Source organism: Mustela lutreola, chromosome 3, assembly GCF_030435805.1.
Source record: "Mustela lutreola isolate mMusLut2 chromosome 3, mMusLut2.pri, whole genome shotgun sequence".
NCBI lineage: Eukaryota > Metazoa > Chordata > Mammalia > Carnivora > Mustelidae > Mustela > Mustela lutreola.
Window position 1 is genome coordinate 37,857,769 of NC_081292.1, and position 21,476 is coordinate 37,879,244.

Sequence of the window (21,476 nt, forward strand, 5' to 3'; positions counted from 1 at the left end):
GCAACTGAAAATGCTATGAGCCTCATTCTTCGGCAGCTGTGTGCTAGAGAAATCCCAGAAGCCCTAGTGAAATCAGTTGTCTGATGGGTTTGGGTGAAGAATGGAACAACAAAGCAAGGAACAGTGGGGTTTCCCAGCTAACAAGCTAATCAGTCATCCCCTAAATCAAAACAGGCATCACTCCTTAATATGAGCCAACAGTCCTCCCCAAAAATTTGATTCACTCTAGGGAGAGAGAAAGGGACTGACTGCAAAGAGACAAGAAAGAACTTTGGTGGCTACCTGACTATACATATCTGTATGCATAAAATTGCTAAACTTTGCTATATTTAAATTATACTCTGGTTTTAAAATGAGAACTAAGTTAATGAAAACAGGGGCATAATTCATATAATAATCCATTATAGAGAACTTTATAAACCAATCTCTACACGACTCTAAAGTACTATGAAAGTTTGCTATAGTCATACAGTATTTTCAGGTGTAGCCAGACCTCTAAATGTTTTCCAATTTTTTTCCTTACTCACAGGGATTCTACAAATATAAGAATATTTTGAGAAATAAGTATGAAAAATTAAGTTTTCACCTTCAAATATTATTCCTCCCCAAAAAAGTTAAGAACATGATGAGACTAAACAACTGATATCTAGGGTATCTAGAGCCTGGGTGGCTCAGTCAGTTAAGTATCTGCATTCAGCTCAGGTCATAATCCGAGGGCCCTGGGATCAAGTCCCATATCTGGCTCCCTGCTCAGTGGGGAGCCTGCTTCCCCCTCTCCATTTGCCCCCTCCCCTGCTCATCCTTTCTCTCTCTAAGAAATAAGTAAAATCTTTAAAACAAAACAAAACGGTTTGAAATGGCTAATGACAGAAAAGTACATTCTCAGAAAATCCCAAGTCACAGTTACATCAGCAACAATAACACAGTTTGAAAACCCCTTAATCAACTCTGGAATTTAAACATCTCTGAGTATGGATAATTATTTGCAAGACTCTGAGAGTCTTGCATACTCTTGAGAGTATGGATAATTATATGCAAGACTGAATACATTTTACTCAGTTAAGGAAAGCCACAGACAGATGTAGAAAATAAAAAACAAGTTAGCTACTAATACATGCTATGTCAAAGATAACCTCAAAAACATGATCTAAGTGAAAGAAGACAGACACAAGATACCACATATTGCATGATTCCATTCATATGCCATAAAAGATACTTTATGAAGAAAGTGGTTACCTGGGGCCAGAGATGAGAATAATTATAAACAGGCTTGAGAAATCTCACTGGGAGGGTGAAAACATTCTAAAACTGATTTACAGTAACAATTACATAACTCAGTTAAGGTGCTAGAAATCACTGAATTACATACCTGAAATGGGTGAATTTTATGCTATATAAAGTACTCAATAGGCCACCTAGGTGGCTTAGTGGGTTAAAGCCTCTGCCTTCGGCTCAGGTCATGATCTCAGGGTCTTGGGATCAAGCCCCGGCATCAAGCTCTCTGCTCAGCAGGGAGCCTGCTTCCTCCTCTCTCTCTGCCTGCCTCTCTGCCTACTTGTGATCTCTGTTTAATAAATAAACAAATCTTTTTTTTAAAAAGTACTCAATAAAGCTGTTTATTAAAAAATTGTAAGTTAGCAAAGCTATTCCTATGGAAAGATGCCTTAGGATAAAAACGTAATGCCAACTTGCCACATACTCCTCATCAATGGTAGCAGGGCCTGCTAATTTGGGGTCTTGACTCAGATCTAAAAGTGAATGCCAATTTTACTATTTACTGTATGTATAAGGATTAATAAGACAAAGATATATATAAAATGAATAAAATAGTATCTCCGTCATGTTGTTATGAAGATTAAATGAGATAATGCATAGAAAACTCTTAGTACTATTCCTGACACATCTATGCTATTATTATAAATTTGGTATTAAAACTTCCCCATCAATTTCTCACATACTACTTGCTTACATAGGTTGAAAAAACAATTCTGTTCATGAGCTCTTAATATATAAATTATATGCAAGTTAGATATAACTATTTCTCAGTGAATATAAAAATTATCAGAATGAGATTTGATTACAAAGTTATGATACATTTTGAGTGCTCCTCCCAAAATTAATCTCAATAATTTACAATCAAAGAGAAGCTATCTTCTCATGACTATACATATTAAAAACTTTACAATAAAAAACTTTTAATTACAAATAGTTTACATACTTCTGAGTTTTATTCACACTGCACATTATAATGGATAGTAAGAGTATAATGCAAGTATACAAATTTAAAATATACATATTTATAAACAGACTTCAAAGGCTCTAATATATGTTAACATCCATAAATACTGGAGATTATAATATATGTGAAGATAAGTACTGAAAAAAAAATCAAGTTTATGGAAAAGCTGAAGTCCAGAATTACCAAGTACACTCTACAAAATCATTAAATAACTGTAGAATGTTGCAAAAAGCTGGAAAATAAAACAATGATAAATTTAACGAATTCATTTCTCTATAAAACTTGTATTTCACCTATTACTAGTTGCTTCATCACTAAGTGGTTTTCAGTTCAAATTGGAATCACTAACAAAATTAAATAAGAAAACATAGACTAAAAATATTATGCAATCAAAAACTATGTATATGCTTGAAACTAATATAATGCTTTATGTTAACTACACTGGAATTAAGTTTTTTTAAAAAAGCTATGTAAAAATCTCCTTTCAAGGCTGAAGACAACAAAAAGGACAATTTTATACAATTAGATTTAAAAGACAATCTACTCTGTCTCTTTCTTTAATCAATTTTCCCCCATTTTAAAATTCCCTTAACTAACCCCATAAGGGCAGGTATCTTGCTAATTTTTTTCTTCTCGAGGGCCATGCAGAGTGTCTGGCACATAGTGGGCATTGATCTCCTATCTGTGAAACATGCCTGAATGAATGAGCAAAGAACATTATCAAGTGTGAAAAAAGGCAGAAAAACAGTGGGGAAACTCACTAGAGTTTAGAAAACAAAAAACTGAAACTGACTCGGGAACACTGTTTACAAAATTGAAGAAAATATGCACCCTATTATGATCATCCTTCCCTGTTTTAATTGATCCAGATAAGGATACAAAAGAAGCATTAATGATGAAAAAATTAGTAGAGGACAAAAACAGAAAGTATGAGAAAAACAAAGAAAGGTTCTAAGAAATATGCAAGGAAATGCTTAATAATGCAAAGATAGTTATGTTAACAAGACCATGCAAGTATTTCCCAAGTCATACAACAGAGTATCCCATAAGATAGAAGACGAAGTTGTATCATGCACAGAGCCATCCGGCATGTGGTCCACATTATTGTATGCCTGACCTGAGGTTACAGCTCAAATAAAACTATTACACCTTAGTAGAGAGTACTAATAAGACCCAGTCACTTGCTTTCAGAAGTTTGATGGAAACGGAGCTAATCTGCTACAAAGGGAGTTATTCCAATACAAAAGCAGAGGGATGGGGGCACAGGGAACTATTTCAACAAGCTATCCAAATCAAGAGAGAAAGCTGGTATGAGAACAGTTTGTACTATGTACTTCCCAAATCAAATCTGCTATATGATATAATGGAGAAATTTATCAGGACAGTGTATTTTCATTGTGATTATACTTACCCATCTCTAAATGTGTAGAAATTCAAGTCTGGATGTGAAATAGATACAAGAATTGAGCCAAAGACAAATGAAGGTTGCTGTATTTCTCATTCTCAACTGCCCTAAGCTTCTTTAAAAGATCCATATATTCTTAAGAACTATAGAGCCATCATATAGAAATACAATTTCAGAAGTCATTCACACATTTTGATGAGTTTGAATCTCATTTTGATGAATGAATCAAACCCTGGTTCATCTGCATTTAAAGCAGAAACCTGCATCAGCAGTGTATGTCCCTTTCAAGAGAGTCTGACAGAGCTAAAAAGCAAACAATGCTGGACTGATATAAATCTCAGTCTACCCTGAAATGCCTAACTATGTGACCATACACAGAACAGTGTTTTATCTGCTGGGATTTGTTAAAATATATTCTTTCACCAGACAGTTAAAATTAATGTTAACATCTATCATTAGAGAAATAATCTCATAATCAGAACATTAAGTGCTTTGGCTGAATTAATTTACCACTTAGTAAAACCTCAAAGAGCTATATTTCAGTATTCTCTTAGATTTCAAACAGATTAACAGTGAGCACTAGGCCTGTGATAGTATCTTTTTAGTGAATAATGCTCACAAAAATTTTGGACTCCCTTAATATCTTAATATAACCACTTTAAAAAAAAACTCCTGTTTTCCAATTAACAAGCACTACTGCTAATAAAAAGGTGATAAGCCAGTATGCATATGAATTTGGAAATAGAACATACGTACATATATATACACACACATGCAACACATATATATACACATATACACATATATGTCAGTCCAGATGTATGGGAACCATGAGGTGTTTACAGATTCATTTTAAAATAGTGATGAAAATCCCAATCTTCCTACTGGTTCTGAAACCTACATCCTCCTAAAGCCTATCCTAAATAAAATAACCAGATGAAAACTCATTTGATTTAATCTTATCTCTTCATTCACTTTAATTTTCCTTCTATTCAGTATTCAGTATTATTAAACTTGTCTATAACATATAGACTGTCAAGCACTGTATTTAAGTTTTTAAGAAATTAACAGGCGCGCCTGGATGGCTCAGTAGGTTAAAGCCTCTGCCTTAGGCTCAGGTCATGATCCCAGGGTCCTGGGATCAAGCCCCACATCGGGCTCTCTGCTCAGCAGGGTACCTGCTTCCTCCTCTCTCTCTGCCTGCCTCTCTGCCTACTTGTGATCTCTGTCAAATAAATAAAAATCTTTAAAAAAAAAAAAAAAAAAAGAAAGAAAGAAATTAACAGTTAAATATCTTTAAAACATTTTTTTAAGAGAAGACAATCAAGAAAAGAGAGCTCTTTACTGTAAAAACGTATAAAATCAATCTGCAGAGAAACTATCTACGTTAGCCATCTCTATAAATGTTAAGAGCAAAAACTACTGTGAAGATAGAATTCTTTGGGTTGTTTAAAGTTTAACAAATTTATCTTTCCCCTCCTCCCCAAAGTACAGCTATTCCAAATATGGACTTGATCACTTTTTACTTGCTCAAGTTATACCAATTTTCAAGAAAAACCATGTCAAATGTAAATAATAACTTTTTAAAACAAAAAGCCAAAGATTTATAAAAGATGTAAATTAAGCTTCTGGCTTGGGAGATAAATTAAGATAGAATCTTAACATTAAAAAGCAATGTTTCCAGATAGAATTGAAAAAAAAACCTTGCAAATCATATATTTAATAAAAATTTAGTACACAGAATTCATAAGGAACACAACTCAACAAAACCAATCCAATTTAAATATGAGAAAAGAACTTGAATATATATTCCCCAAAGAAGATATACAAATGATCAATAAGCAACTGAAAAGATGCTTAACATCACTAATTGTTAGAGAAATGTAAATCAAAACTATCAAGAAATACCATTTCAAATTCTTTAGGATGACTTTATCAAAAAACCTAAAATAGAAAGTGTTGATAAAGATAGAGAGAAATTGGAACTGTTGCGCATTGTTAGTAGGAATGTATAATGGTACAGCAACGGTGGAAAACAGAGTGGCAGTTTCCCATAAAATTAAACACAGAATTACCATATGATTCAGCAATTCCACCTCTAGGTATACACCCAAAAGAACTGAAAACAGGTACTCAAACAAATATTTGTATACTCATGTTCAAAGCACCATTATCAATAGCTAAAAGGTGGAAACAAGCCAAATGCCACTGATGGTTAAATGAATAAACAAAGCATATACATACAATGGAATTTTTCAATCTTAAAATGGAATCAATTTAGAAGGAAAGAAAAAAAGGGAGAGAGAGAGGGAAGGAGGGGAGGGAAACAAGGAGTAAGTGAGGGAGGGAAGAAAAAAATCTATCATATGCTACAGCATGGATGAATCCTAAAAACTTGTGCTAAGTGAAATAAGTCAGACACAAAGGACAAGTATTGAATGATTTAACATACATGAGGTACCCAGAATAGTCAAATTCATACAAAGTAGAACAGTAGTTATCCGAGGCTCAAAGAAAGGAGTACTGGAAGTTACTGTTTATTGGATATAAAATATAAAATTTACGGAGATCAACAGGGGTGACAGTAGCACAATAATCTGAAGATACTTAATGAACTATACACTTAATAGTTAAAATGGTAAATCTCGTGTTTTTCATCTTTTACCATGAAAAAAATTAATAGTAGTAATAATTTTTAAGCAGTGTGATAGAGTTGAAGGAGCCTGAACCAATAAAATGAGGATTTTTTTAAAAAAGATGATCAAATTGGGGCATTGATATTAACTGTGTGCTCTTAGGTTAGGTAATTTGAACTCTCTGGGACTCAGTTTTTTCATCTTTGAAATGAAAAGATTTTAAGAGATGATTAAAGTGTTTCTTTCAGTTCAAAACATTCCATGAGAGCACATTCCAGATGTAAGAACCAAAGCTAACTATCAGGCTGCTGCCACTCAAGTGGAGATAAGAGAATTAGCATCCCAGTTAAGTCTTACTAGTTTTAAGACAGTCAGTTAAAGAAAATGTTGATCACAAAAGCAGACAGATGAAAATAATCTATGCTCTGGAAAAAAGGAAATTAAAAAGCTCTATCTCCAGGGGCATTAAAAACACTCAACTCTATGTTCTCAAATTGTGGTATTATAAAGGACAAGGCAGTTGAGCAAACCTCCTTTTGAGCCTGTGGGGTGGGTTACTTATTCTCTACATTTGCTGATAAATAAATACTGGTGTTTTTTTAGACTTGAAGGGCCTAGCTTCCAATATAGTTATTCTAGTGTTATTCAGAGCTAGCACAGGAAAATGGCTGTTTCAGTTTCCATTTCAGGGAGACAAAAGGATCAGTATCTGCTCACTTCTCCTTTAGACACCATGTCAATTACAATGAGCCCACTACCACCACCAAATCCTGTATTTCCTAATTAACACTGAACTCAAAGATGGATTCCACAGAAACATCTTCCTCAAACAAATGAACTGCTCAATAACTTCCTTAATCAAAACCAACCCATCTGTTACTGTGCTAAATAAGGAATGGGTACTTATAGGGATCCCTCAATCTTGTAAATAAATGTATTTTCCGACATTCCTATGGCTATAAAATGACTCATGACATATATAAGCAATAATTAGGAAAGAGAAGAAACATGAAAGCAGATTTTTTAACTCAGTAAAAGAAAGAACTATAGAGCTGCCCAATAAGGAATCTAGTTACCTCACAAAGGAGCTGAGACCCTCTGAATAAAATGTTCAACCCATGATAGACAGCTATAAATCAAAGCTATGTCATAGACTCAGAAACTTAGGATAATACCTAAGATTCCACATGACCCTATTAACTATAATTATGTGAGATCATCAAAATAGTATCTATATACTGTTACCTATATACTAGGAGATACTAGGAGAGTTCAGCTTTATTAGCTGCACTATCTCAAATACCCTCACAATACATGGAAATCCACTTTTACTACAAGGCAAAAAGCACACTGAGCCTTTGAAGATGGTTAACAAAAGATAATGTACCTCTCCAGTCCTTCAGGTAAAAAAGGGATCAAAGACTTTAGAATCAGATAAGCTTCCATGAGAATCCTTCCCCAGCCACTATGTGACTTTGGACAATTTATGTAACCTCCCTGAATTTTAGTTTTATAAAAGAGTATCAGCTCACAGGATTGTTATGAAAACTTTGTTAAACTAAACACCTAATGCTTCATTAAAAAGGATTTTCTTTCAAATCCTACATATTCTTTAATAACCTGCTTATAACTTGCTGTCTTCATGTTCTCCAGGACTTTCTAAGCCAAAGTAATTATTCTCTGAACTTCCCAAGTATATTGTAAGTATTGTCTCTCTATAAACGAGATCACATTTTTGAACCCTCAATTACAGGAGTCCGTGAATTTAAGACTATAGTATAATTGTAGAATTACAAGCCTGACGAAGAGGAAATTTGGTTAATGAGTTTTTGATTACCTGGTTTAATTTTTAAGTGTTCGTATTAAACTCAGACATCCTTAATCATATAAAAGTCCTATGCCCAAAAGTAGCCTTTCAATTTCCTCTCCCATGACATCCGTTCACAGATTCAATAGAGCAACCCTGACTTTGGTGAGACAGTATTATCCCCACAGGAAGCCTCCACACCCCAAAACCAACCTCCTCAATACCCAATTCAACCAATAAAACCCAATTCAACCAATAAAACCCAATTCTACTGCCATTTCTATGAAGCCAACCATGACATCCCAGGGCAATTTTCTACTTTCTTTAAACTAACAGGGCATTTTTCTTAAGCCTCAATCTTGCCATTTAAAGACATCCGTTTTCTTATGTGTCTAGTGTCCTCTCCCACTAGAATGTAAGTTGTCATGCTCAGGGGAATCTCTTACCCTCACTGCAGTCTAGTATATTCTTTTCCCAATCCCAACATGTAGCACAATGTCTATCAAAATATAGAGAATCAAAAAATATTTATGAATGACATCTAATGTCCTCTAATATAATTGAAGCTGCTTAAGGAAAAGGGAAAATGGCACAGGAATAAAAAATAAATACATACTTTATGTACTTATTTTTCAATTAAAATTGCAGATCAAGGGGCCCCTGGTTGGCTGAGTCAGTTCTAAGTGTCTGCCTTCAGCATAAGTCATGATTCCTGGGTCCTGGGATGGAGCCCCACATCAGGCTCTCTGCTGAGCAGGGAGCCTGCTTCTCCCTCTCCCTCTTCTACACCCCTGCTTGTGAATGCACTCTCTCTCTCTCTCAAGTAAATAAATAAAATCTTTAAAAAATAATAAATAAAAACAAAATAAAATTGCAAATTAAGAATGTGCAAATGATCGATGTTCATGTAATACAATACTGTATAGTGACAAAAGCAAACAATCTAGAAAATACGTTCTACCATATGAATGAATCTCACAAACACATTGAGCGACAGAAGCCAAAAAGGAGACTATGGACAATTCTATTTAAGTCCAAGAACACACAAAACTAATCTATGTTAGAAGAAATCAGGATAATGGTTAAACTTGCCAGAGGGTAAGTAAGAGAGGCTTATGAGATGATGTTATTCTGTTTCTTAATCTTTCTGGTAGTTACTAAAGGTCCAATTCACTTATGAAATACCATAATATATGCACTTTTCTACAAAATAATATTTCAACTAAAATTTTAGAAATAGAGTAGACATATTTATTATAGTTTCTCTGTTCTGGAAAAAAAAAAAAATTAACTCCAAGAATGCATCTAGAAAACTAAAAGCATTACAACTGTAGAAATTTTTTAAAAACGGTCTACAGGACACCAAGGTTTATTCCTACTAGTCATAACAAAGTTATACTTTATTACCATTCAACCAACACTTTATTGCCCACTTTTAAACATCCCCTTACTAAAAAAGGAAGAAAATTAAAATTTGAATTAATTGCTCAAGATCTCTCATTAAATATTATTGTCACTGTGTCTTTCCCATTATACCTTACATATTTTAGTCCTGTTCTAGGGACTAAAAGATTAAGCTAACCTGATGTAAAGCAATGAAGACAAAAGTGTTTTGAAATGCTTATATTTTTATGTTTGGAAAGTGTGTAATACAGAATGAAAGATAAAATATGACCAAAATATTTTGAAAAAAAAAAAAAATCCCAAGAAACTGGAGTTTAGTATTAGCTTCTTCATTAAGGCTAAAATATATTAACATGAACATGCAAATGGGAGAAAATAATTTATTTTCAATGTTACTTAAGCCACATTTTTAAAAAATTTATTAACAAACTAATTAAAACAAATGTTAGTTTGAAGTTTCATATAAAATTAGTATCAATTTTGACATTTTTAAACAAGAAGTATTAACTATTTTTTTGTTTTACATAAAATCTAGATTTCCATCACTAACTAAAACATACCAACTAAAATTTTTTTCAATGTGATATATGTGTTTCAAAAGCTATGACCTACAGTAAACATACTCTTCTCATCATTGAAAAAATATACAGATATAGATATAAATAGCATCATACAAGTCCTTTAAGAAACTGGAATGTGATTTTTAAAAATCCAGATGAAACAGCTTCATAATTTGAGAAAGGTAAATACCTTATTGGGAACAGAATGGACATCTAATGACACAACCAGAGTGGCTAACTAAAATAATTTTCACTCACTACATGAGTTAAATAAAATTCTAGTTCTCATATGATTTTGATTTAACTCAGGGACTACATGATGTATTTTATCTGGTATCTTACTCATTTCATTTAAGACACTTCTCAATTTAATGAGTTTTATATGTATTACTTTCAATTTAGAGTTGCTAAGAACAAATTATAGTTTATAGTCATTAAGGAAAATAATGTAAAGAAACTATTTCAAAGCAATATACTCATATAAAGCATAGAAAAGTATCATTCAAATAATATAGAAGTGGTCTTAAATACAAAAAAGCAATTCACATCCAAATACAAGCATTGTGTGATGTCATGCTTTTAGTATTTAAATGGAATATTTTCTTTTATATGTCAGCAAACTTATTTTATATCCCATTTGACAATATTTAAAGTAAGCCCTATACATCTTTAAACTAACCCTTACCTATTTGAATAGTCAGATTTTTTCATATAAAGGCTATTAATTCATTTTGAAAATTCTGGCTTCTTATTTTCTAAAAAAAAAACAAGTATTTTCTATAGTAAATAGCACTATAGTAAATTTCTAAAAATCTCAGTGTTGTGAAAGATAAATAAATCAGCACATAACTGAGATAACAGTGCTCACATTTATTAAAGTTGATATTGACATACCACTGGGACATATCTGCTGGTATTTCCTAGTAGATCAGAATATAAAATTTGGCTCAAATGCAACATGCTATGTATAGACAAATAAAATGTTAAAAAGTGAATGTCTATAAAACATAATAAATAACATGTGTGGAATAAGAATGACTAAGGATAAAATTAAACTTATCAAGAGAAATAACAATGATCATTTAATAATGGTTTCATTTTATACAAGAACTGATTTCAAGACTTAATAAACTGCAACTTCTATATTTCTTAATTTTCTGGACCAATAGGCAAAATTTTTTGAAGATGTGAGCATTTAATATACAAATTTCATTTTAAAAGTTATATATTATTAAAGAAATATATTTTTAACAAATGAAGTACTTTAAAGAATATTTTCTATAACTTCTGTTGCTTTTTATAAATAATAGAAAATACATCCTATTAAAAAAAAAAGCTTACTAATCAGGTGGGGAAAGCAAAGATATATTCTAAATAGTAAAAGTAACCTAATTTAAAAATATAGAAATATTTCACAAGAATTTAATTTCATGTGTTTAAACCTTATTTTAATCTTCAACAGTTTTGTTTTTAATATATTAAAAGTTTGTTCTCAACTAAAAAAAAAAAAAAGAAAAAAAAAACAAGGGATGGTGAGTGTTGGCTTTCTTTCTATAACCTCTTTCAATTTAAGGAAATAGGACCTCCAAATAAAGTAATCAAAAACCAAATGAAAATAAGGCCTAAAATCAGTTTCTTTCAAAACGCAGCAACTACAGACATATCAAACACTCTAAATCTATGTTATGGGTATGCTTTTCTTAGTGGCTAGGAATACACATGAAATTGTTATTTAAGTGACAAATACTTGGGCCTTGGTATTAATTTGCAACTTTTTAATATCTTTGTAGCCTCTCTCAAAAAGGAAAATATAAGGTATTTGCCTTTGCAGTTCCTAGCACAGTGTGAAGCAGCAAGAGTTTACTATAGTTACAACATGGATTAACAGTATCCCATCAACACTTAACACTACCACAAAAGATACTATGATCTAGTACACTTCAGACATTAAAAAGAGACTTTTAGTGTCTCAGTAAAAGACAGTATAACTTCAGATATTTTTCTAAGGTTTTGTATAAAACTAACACACTTGCATAAGACAGACACAACTGGGTTTTCCCCCTTTCATAATAAATGAAAATTACCATAAACCACATTTTAACATAATACTTACCAGCACGTGGGTAGTTTCAGAAGTTTACCATAAAGAGCAGTGCTGAAAGAAGGAATAATAGGTACAGGTAAGCAGTAAGATCCCCTACAATCCAAAGACGTCAATCCTGCCTGGAAACCAAATATCTGAAACAAAAAGAAAAGATCCAAATGTTCACAGAGACAAAGTTTTAATAAGCACAGGATGAAATACGTCAGTTTCAATTTGCTCTACAACAGCTGCACACTAAATATGTTCCAATGTCTTTTTCCACTTCCCAAACATCAACATTTTCTTTTATTCAATTTAACACTGACTAAATCCAAATTAAGAGATTAAAATATATAGTATTTCTTTCACATCCCTGGAAGATCACCGTTTCTTACTAACTCTGTTTCACATTTTATTTCTAAACATAATTCTCATTTAGTGTTTGTCTGCTACAATGCACATGTTGCTATTAATATAAACTGCCTGCATTGTGCACATTATAAAAATTAACTTTAATAAATTGCTGTTAATATCACTTAATGTCTAAAAGAACAGTAATTACAATAAAAACTATCAAAAAATGTATTTTGCCTTCTAACTTACATTATGGACACACAAAAAGGATATCCAAATATACCCTAAAATGTTACATCTTTTCCCTTTCTTTTGTGAAAATTGTAGGGCTGAGGTTTTTCACCCCCAGAAATTTGGTACATGGCATAAATTATTCTTCGTATGTTTATACTTCAAATGAGCAGATCACACTCAAAACTTTTATAAGCATTCCTGGAAATTCCTGAACAGTATACTTGGTTTAATCAGAAGAACCAATATAACATCACATTATATATGAAACACTACAGAGAACTTACTATATTTCTGCTCCGATTATTTCCAATGAGGAAAAATAAACATCTCAAGCAAAAAACACTAACACACAGGGATACAAAATAGAGTTACTGTTTCCCAACAACATATAGAAGTAGCTTAAGCCTAACACTTATCTTTATTTTTTTTTTATTCCTTAGGTTCATAAAGCACTGACCTTCCTATCTCTAGGATTTATATTAACTGATTAGTTCTACAGTGAAACATGTTTAAGATTTTTCAATCACTAAATTTCAAAACAAAATACTTTCATTTATGAACTTATAAACTAATGACTAATTTCTTAAAAAGTATTACACTACTTCCAAATGGTTTCAAAAAGCTGTTATGTTCCTACCATTTATCAAACTGAAATCACTCCCTCTAAAGTCAGTTCTAAGCGAACAAAATAATTTTTTTGGAAATAAGACATTAGTTAGAATGACATATTTTTAGAGAAAACTGCATTTCAAAGAACATACTTACCTAATTACTATCAAAGAAAATGAAAGTGATACACCTACTATCCTGTAAGTACTACAATCAGCCAAGTGGCAAGAAATCCAAAATTGAGAAGGAAAAATAAATGATTCTAATACTTAAATGATCAACCTTAAAAATTAAGTTATTCACACACACTATCTTTGAAGACTTGTTCCGAGCAACACTGTATACCAAGAATTTCCAGGCACTGTGCAATTTCATGGATTTCTTATTTCCTCTTAAAGGCTCATTTAAAGAATTCTGAAGTTTACAATAATTAATACCACTTAAGATAAAACATTTTTAAACCAATGTCCAATCTCTAAATATTCCTAAAGTATGAATAAGGGTAATATTTTATATTAGATTATCTGTGTTCAACTAAGAACTCTCTCAAGCCACTTTCTAATATTCTATGAAATGTCCCAACAGTATAATCACAGACACTATCGTTAAGTTTACTCAGATGGAAACTGGGTGTAAAGGAGATCCCTGCTGGATGTTTGCAGAACTGCAAAGGACTCTGGGGAAACTGTATCTTATTCTGTAATATTTTTTAAACTTTTACTAAATTTACATACTGTCCAAAGATGTTTCTAAGGGAAGATTCTGGCAAATATAAATTATAATGAAAGAGTACCTATCTACCACATCAAAAATAATTTCAAAATAGCCAATTTCCAACTCTCCTTTAAATTACAGTAAGGATACACACAGATTTATAATACCTACATAACCCACTAACTTGTCAACAGCACTTGATCAAAATTATAAATACTTGGGGTGCCCGGGTGGCTCAGTGGGTTAAAGCCTCTATCTTCAGCTCAGGTCATGATCCCAGGGTTCTGGGATCTAGCCCTGCATCAGGCTCTCTGCTCAGCAGGGAACCTGCTTCCCCCTTCTCTCTCTCCACCTGACACTCTGCCTACTTGTGATCTCTGTCAAATAAACAAATAAAATCTTTAAAAAAAAAAAAAAAGATTACAAAAACTTTACCTAGAAAAAGGGAAACCAATGCAACAGGAGTTGAAGTTGCTTTCACCAAGGATAGCTCATATATTCATAAACAGAATAAAAGCACTGAACATTGCAAACTAATAGTATGAACAGTAAGAATGTATAAAGCAGTAAGTGTAACTACCAATAAAAATTTTAGCTGAAAGAAATGTCAACTTGATAAGAAGACTTACACATCACACTAAATGAACAATTCAACATGCAGGGCCACCTTTTAAAGAAAAATCCAATTACAAAATAAAAATATCATCTGCATCTTAACACTTCGCAATATTCTTGAATTAACATAAATAGAAAAAACTGTCGATTTAGAAATATAAAAAACTCCTAGTAAGTTTTTAATAAAAATTAGTTTGCTAAATTAGGATTTACAATGATGAAAGGCAAAAGCTATAAAAATCACATACCAACTGTAAATGAGAAGGGAAACATAGTAATTGTGATGTAAAATAAATCATTTTTATGCTGTTCTCATCATAAGACACTCAGTATAAGAGTACAACAAGCATGCTAAAGATATGTTCCTTTCTTAAAGGGACCAACAAAAAAATAAAACATTACCTTCATAACAAAGTTAATCCATAAATACGTGGCTTTTCTTTCACCAATAATGAAGAAGCAGAAAGAGAAATTAAGGATCAATCCCATTTACAACTCCACTAAAAACCATAAGGCACCTAGGAATAAACCTAACCAAAAGGGTCAAAGACCCATACTCTGAAAACTATAAAACACTAATGAAAGGAATTGAATAGGACCAAAAGAAAAGGAAAAATATTCCATTTCCATGGTTTGGAAAAATAAATATTGTTAAAATGTCTATACTACCCAAAGTAATCTACACACTTAATGCAATTCCCATCAAAATAATTTTTCACAGATCTGGAATAAATAATACTAAAATTTGTATGGAACCAGAAAAGATCTTGAATAGCCAAAGCAATCTTGAAAAAGAAAATCTGGAGGCATCACAATTCCAGACTTCAAGCTATATTACAAAGCTGTAGGGATAAAAACACTATGGTGCTGGCGTAAAAACAAACACATAGATCACTGGAACAGAACAGAAAACCCAGAAATGAACCCACAACTATATGGTCAATTAATACGTGACAAAGCAGGAAGAAATATCCAATGGAAAAAAGACAGTCTATTCAACAAATCGTGTTGGAAAAACTGGAGAGCAACATGCAAAAAATGAAACTTGCCTGGTTTCTCAAACTATTCACAAAAATAAATTCAAAAAATAAATAAATAAACTCAAAATTGATGCAAGACCTAAATATAAGACCTGAAAACATAAAAATCCAAGAGAAGACTGCAGACAATAATTTCCCTGACACTAGCCATAGCAACTTTTTTCTAGATACATCTCCTGAGGCAAGGGAAACAAAAGCAAAAGTAAATAAACTTTTGGGACTCCATCAAAATCAAAAGCCTCTGCAGAGCAAGGGAAACAATCAACAAAACTAAAAGGCAACCTACAGAATGGGAGAAGATATTTTCAAATGACATATCCAATTAAGAGTTACTATCCAAAATATATAAAAATAACTTACACAACTCAACACCCAAAAAATGAATAATCCAATTTAAAAATAGGCAGAAGACAAAAGTATATATTTTTCACTAAATGATATACAGATGGCCAACAGACATCTGAAAAGACACTCAACATCACTCATCATGAGGGAAATACAAATCAAAACTACAATGAGATATCACCCCATACCTGTCGGAATGGCTAAAATCAACAACACACACACACACAAAAAAAACAACAACAGGTGCTGGCAAGGATATGGAGAAAGGGGAACTCTTGTGCACTACTGGTGGGAATGGAACCTGGTGCAGCCACTGTGGAAGACAGTATGGAGGTTCCTCAAAAAGTTGAAAATAGAACTATACTACAATTCAGCAACTGCAAGACTAGGTGTTCACCCAAAGAATACAATAATACGAATTCAAAGGTATACATGCAGCTTGATGTTAAAAAGCAGCATTATCTGCAATAGCCAAATTATGGAAATAGCCCAAACGTCCATCCACTGATGAATGGCTAAAGATGTGGTATACACACACATACAATGGAATATTACTCATCCATTAAAAAATGAACTCTTGGGCGCCTGGGTGGCTCAGTGGGTTAAGCCGCTGCCTTCGGCTCAGGTCATGATCTCGGAGTCCTGGGATCGAGTCCCGCATCGGGCTCTCTGCTCAGCGGAGAGCCTGCTTCCCTCTCTCTCTCTCTCTGCCTGCCTCTCCATCTACTTGTGATTTCTCTCTGTCAAATAAATAAATAAAATCTTTAAAAAAAAAAAAAAAAAAAAAATGAACTCTTGCCATCTGTAACAACATGGATGGACCTAGAGGGTATTATGCTAAGTAAAGTAAGTCAGTCAGAGAAAGAAACACCATATGATTTCATTCATACGTGGAATTTAAGAAACAAGACAAATGACCAAAGGGAAAAAAAAGAGGCAAATCAATAAATAGACTCTTTTTTTTTTTTAAGATTTTTTATTTTATTTATTTGACAGAGAGACATCACAAGTAGGCAGAGAAGCAGGCAGACAGAGAGAGAGGAGGAAGCAGGCTCCCTGCTGAGCAGAGAGCCCGATGCGGGACTCGATCCCAGGACCCTGAGATCATGACCTGAGCTGAAGGCAGCGGCTTAACCCACTGAGCCACCGGGGGGCCAAAGAAACAGACTCTTAACCACAGAAAGCAAACTGATGTTATCAGAGGGAAGATGGATGAGGGAATGGGTGAAACAAAATAGGTGATGGGGATTAAGAAGTACACTTGCTGTAATGAGTACTGGGTGTTGTATGAAGTGTTGAATCACTCTATCGTACACTTGAAACTAATATTTTACTGTATGGTAACTAAATGGAATTTAAATCAAAAGTTTTTTAAAAATTTAAATGATGAAAAAACATATATATAAAATAGCATAGCTGCTATGCATAATTATATACTGTGTTTTAAAAAATAAAGTTACAATGTTATTCAGCATTTCATTTCAAGCTATATACAGAAAATATCAGTGAAGTTAACATGTATTTGCAGACAATGTTTATATTACCATTATATGTATTACCCAAAATGTGGATACAACCCAAGTGTTCATCAATAAAAGAGTGGATTAACAAAAAATGTGGTATATACACAGAATGTAGTATTATTCAGACTTAACTTTAAGCAAGCTTTATAGTACATTATGACATGGATGAATCTTACAGACAGTAACCTAATAAAATACAACAGTGAAATGGATATATACTGTGTGATTCCACTAATCTGAGATACTTAAACTAATCAAATTCACAGAGACAGAGTGAACAACAGTGGTTACCCAGGGACAGTGGAGAGAGGGGAATTATTCTTTAACAGAGATTCAGTTTGGGTTGATGAGAAGATTCTGGAGATGGATGGTAACGACAGTTACACAATTATGAATGTAGTTACTCTCCCTGAACTATACACCAAAAAATTGTTCCAATGGTAATTTTTATATCAAACATATTTTACAAAAATTAAAAAAGTAAAACAGTTTTAAAAAGAGTAGTTAAGGGTGCCTGGGTGGCTCAGTGGGTTAAGCCGCTGCCTTCGGCTCAGGTCATGATCTCAGGGTCCTGGGATCGAGTCCCACATCGGGCTCTCTGCTCAGCAGGGGGCCTGCTTCCCTTCCTCTCTCTCTGTGATCTCTTCCCTTCCTCTCTCCTACTGTGATCTCTCTCTGTCAAATAAATAAAAAATCTTTAAAAAAATAAAAAAATAAAAATAAATAAATAAAAAATAAAAAGAGTAGTTAATTCACATACAGTAATACACTGGCACATCCAAAAACTAAGTAAAGAATGATTATAAATGAGAGTTCTGCATTCAGAATAATGAACATTTTGGGAAGGAAAAGCCTTCAAGAGAAAAACATGGAATCAAATCTAGCAGATTAAAAATTAGAACTTCAGAGCTAAAATCGCTTAGAGATTAAGTAAATCATTTCACATATGGAAAAAATGAAGTCCAAAAAGGATAAAGGATTTCTTCAAAATTCTGTATTGCTGGAACAGCAATATGATGCTTCATTTGATTTAGCTCATCTATTAGCTCATAATTTCACTCTGCCTTGCTTCCTCCATTTTCTCCTTCCCCTCTCCAAAAAAGTATGCTTGATTCTCCACTTATTCTTAAAGAAAAAAACAAATTTTCTAAACATCATCTCTCCTCTAACCAATAGCAAGATTCCATTTCTCACTTTCAATAAGCAAGTATCTTGAAAGAAGCCTGGAGAATGCTACGTTATTTTTTTCATTGTCTACTCATTCTTTAAACCCTCTAAATCTAGTTTCTGTTCATGTATCCACTAAAACAAAAAGAAACTATGGAGTGAAATTGATTAAGTATGTATTTTTCTTATGAAGAGAAATTAAATATTTTCTCTTCTTCCACTAACAATTTAACTGAGAAAATAAATTATTTTTTTTCTGTTGCCACCTTACAACCACTGAGATGACTAAAATCAAAAAGACAGGCAGTAATAAATGTAATAAAGATGTGAAAAAATAAAAAATTCTATGGTATTAAGACAGGAAAACAATTTAACAATCCCTTTGGGAAAAAGTTCGGTAGTTCCCAAAAATGTTAAAAATAGAGTTACCATTTGACCACACAACTCCACCCTCAGGTATATTCCCAAAAGAAATGAAAACTTGCTATCACTCAAAAAACATACATTAATGTTTGTAACTACATTATTAATAGTCCAAAATGCGCATTTTTAAAAATTTATTTCTTTGAAAGACAAAATGCATATGAGCATGCGTGCATGCTAGCAGCGGGGAGAAGGAGAGAGAGAATCCAAGCCAACTCCTGGCTGAGCAAGGAGCTGAGGCAGGGCTTGATTCCGTGACCCTGAGATCATTACCTGAGCTGAAATCAACAGTCAGATGCTCAACCAACTGAACTACCCAGATGCCCCAAAATGGACATTTTGAAACACAAATGCCCATCAATAGATTAATGGATAAACAAAATACACTATATTCATGTAATGGAATATTATTCAGCCATAAAAAAGGAATAAAATCCCGATACACGCTATGATATGAATGAAACTTGAAAATATTATGCCAAGTGAAAGAAATCATATGTTGTATGATTTCATTTACATGAGATGTCCAGAATATGCAAATACATAGAAACAGAAAGTAGGCTTGTGGTTATAAGGGATAGGAGGGGAGGAGTTTAAATTGTGAGTGAATGCTAATAGGCAGAGGGTTTCTTTTGGGATTGATGAAAATGTTCTGAAATTAGATAGAGGTGACAGTTGCATTAATTATGAAAACACTAAATATTACTAATTTCTATTCTTCTAAAAAGGTGAATTTATGGTATGTAAATTTTATCAACAGTCATTATTTAAAAAAAGAAAACCTCAAAACATATCTAAAGTCTACTTTAACCATGACACTCATACTAGTTCCCCTGGTCCCCACACCACCCCTAAACCACTTAAACCTACTCTCAAGAATTTTGGTTGTATCTACCTCCATAGACTCTTTTATATCTGTGAATAATCTTTAGCATTTTGTTTTATTTACATAAATAGCATTACATTTATATATATATACCATTATGCTTTCTGGTATTCCCACCAAAAATTACATTGTAGAAAGCTATCAATGTGAGCACATAGAGATCTCTAGTTGTATTTATCTCCATATGCAAAATTTTTTCAGGAGCAGAGGTCAGCAAACCACAAATCAAATTTCACTTAATGACTATTTTTGTATTGCCTACAAACTAAGAATAATTTTTACATATGAACATTTATAATCTGTTTGGTGATAGGAAACACTAAGCAGGAACCCCAATGAGGTGAAATGTTATGTCAAGAAAAAGAATCCCATTCTTCTCATTAGTAAAACTGAATTACAAAAAAAGACTATCACATTTTTAATTTTATCAACTCAAAATTTGTGGAAATTTATTCTTATTAACTAAGTACCTATTTGCCTCCTGGCCCACAATGCCTAAAATATTTACTCTCTGCCCTTTTAAAGAAAAGTTTGTTGACCCCTGTTATAGGATATACACTGAAAATTGGAATAGATGGGTATAAGGTAAATTTGTTTTCAAATATTTTAGGTCCTGCAAAAGTATTGTCCAAAATGATACCATTTTATACACCCACCGGCCACATATGAAAGCACCATTTCTCCAAATCCTGGAGAAAATTATTTTCTTGAGGTTGAAAATTACCAAATCTAAGAAATCCAAAGGATTTTGATACTACTATAATCTTTGTGATCACTCTGAAGCACATGCCATAGCTGATCCTTGTGAGGTAAAAAGGCCTTAAACTCAAGTATTATTCTATAGCTTATAGGGCACTTCCATGAACTTACTCATGTTTCAAACATCAGATGCTTTGCAATGACTTAGCTACATGATGCCATATATAGTCAAAGGATGGTTTTACCAGTTAAATAAAGAAGATTTGGTAAGACATATGAAAGTTCCACCTGTGGGGTTTCTTCACACATCCATGTCAACTCTCCCAATTAATAAATTTCATTACACAAAATAGGTGCTACATACCATTTTATTATATGGTCAATACAGTCAAGTTTAGGTATATAAAATTAAAACTTGAGCATTTGTTTCAGTATTTAACTGAAAATTACTTAGGGTCTAAAATGCCACACACATGAAATACACATTTAAATCCTCTATTGTAATATTTTAACACCATAATAGGAAAATTAATCTTGGTAAACCTCCTCAAAAGTCTGAGTAATTACGCCAAGTAACATGAACTGCTATAAACTTTACGACAAATCAGTATTTTTGAGTCAGTTCCAAATACTACAAATATAAACTAAAACTCTCTACCAAATCCTGACCATTTAAAAATGTACCAGGCCGGGGACGCCTGGGTGGCTCAGTTGGTTAAGTATCTGCCTTCGG

General features: G+C 32.8%; 1 protein-coding gene across 7 annotated transcripts in view; it reads right to left on the minus strand.

The window, feature by feature from the left end:
• Positions 1–21,476, minus strand: part of VPS13B (vacuolar protein sorting 13 homolog B) — a 792,142-nt gene that overhangs the window by 654,238 nt on the left and 116,428 nt on the right. For all 7 annotated transcript variants that reach the window (XM_059165934.1, XM_059165936.1, XM_059165932.1 and 4 more), the window contains exon 16: positions 12,165–12,289. In XM_059165934.1, coding sequence (XP_059021917.1) covers positions 12,165–12,289 — 125 coding nt within the window. The remainder of the gene's footprint in view (positions 1–12,164; positions 12,290–21,476) is intronic.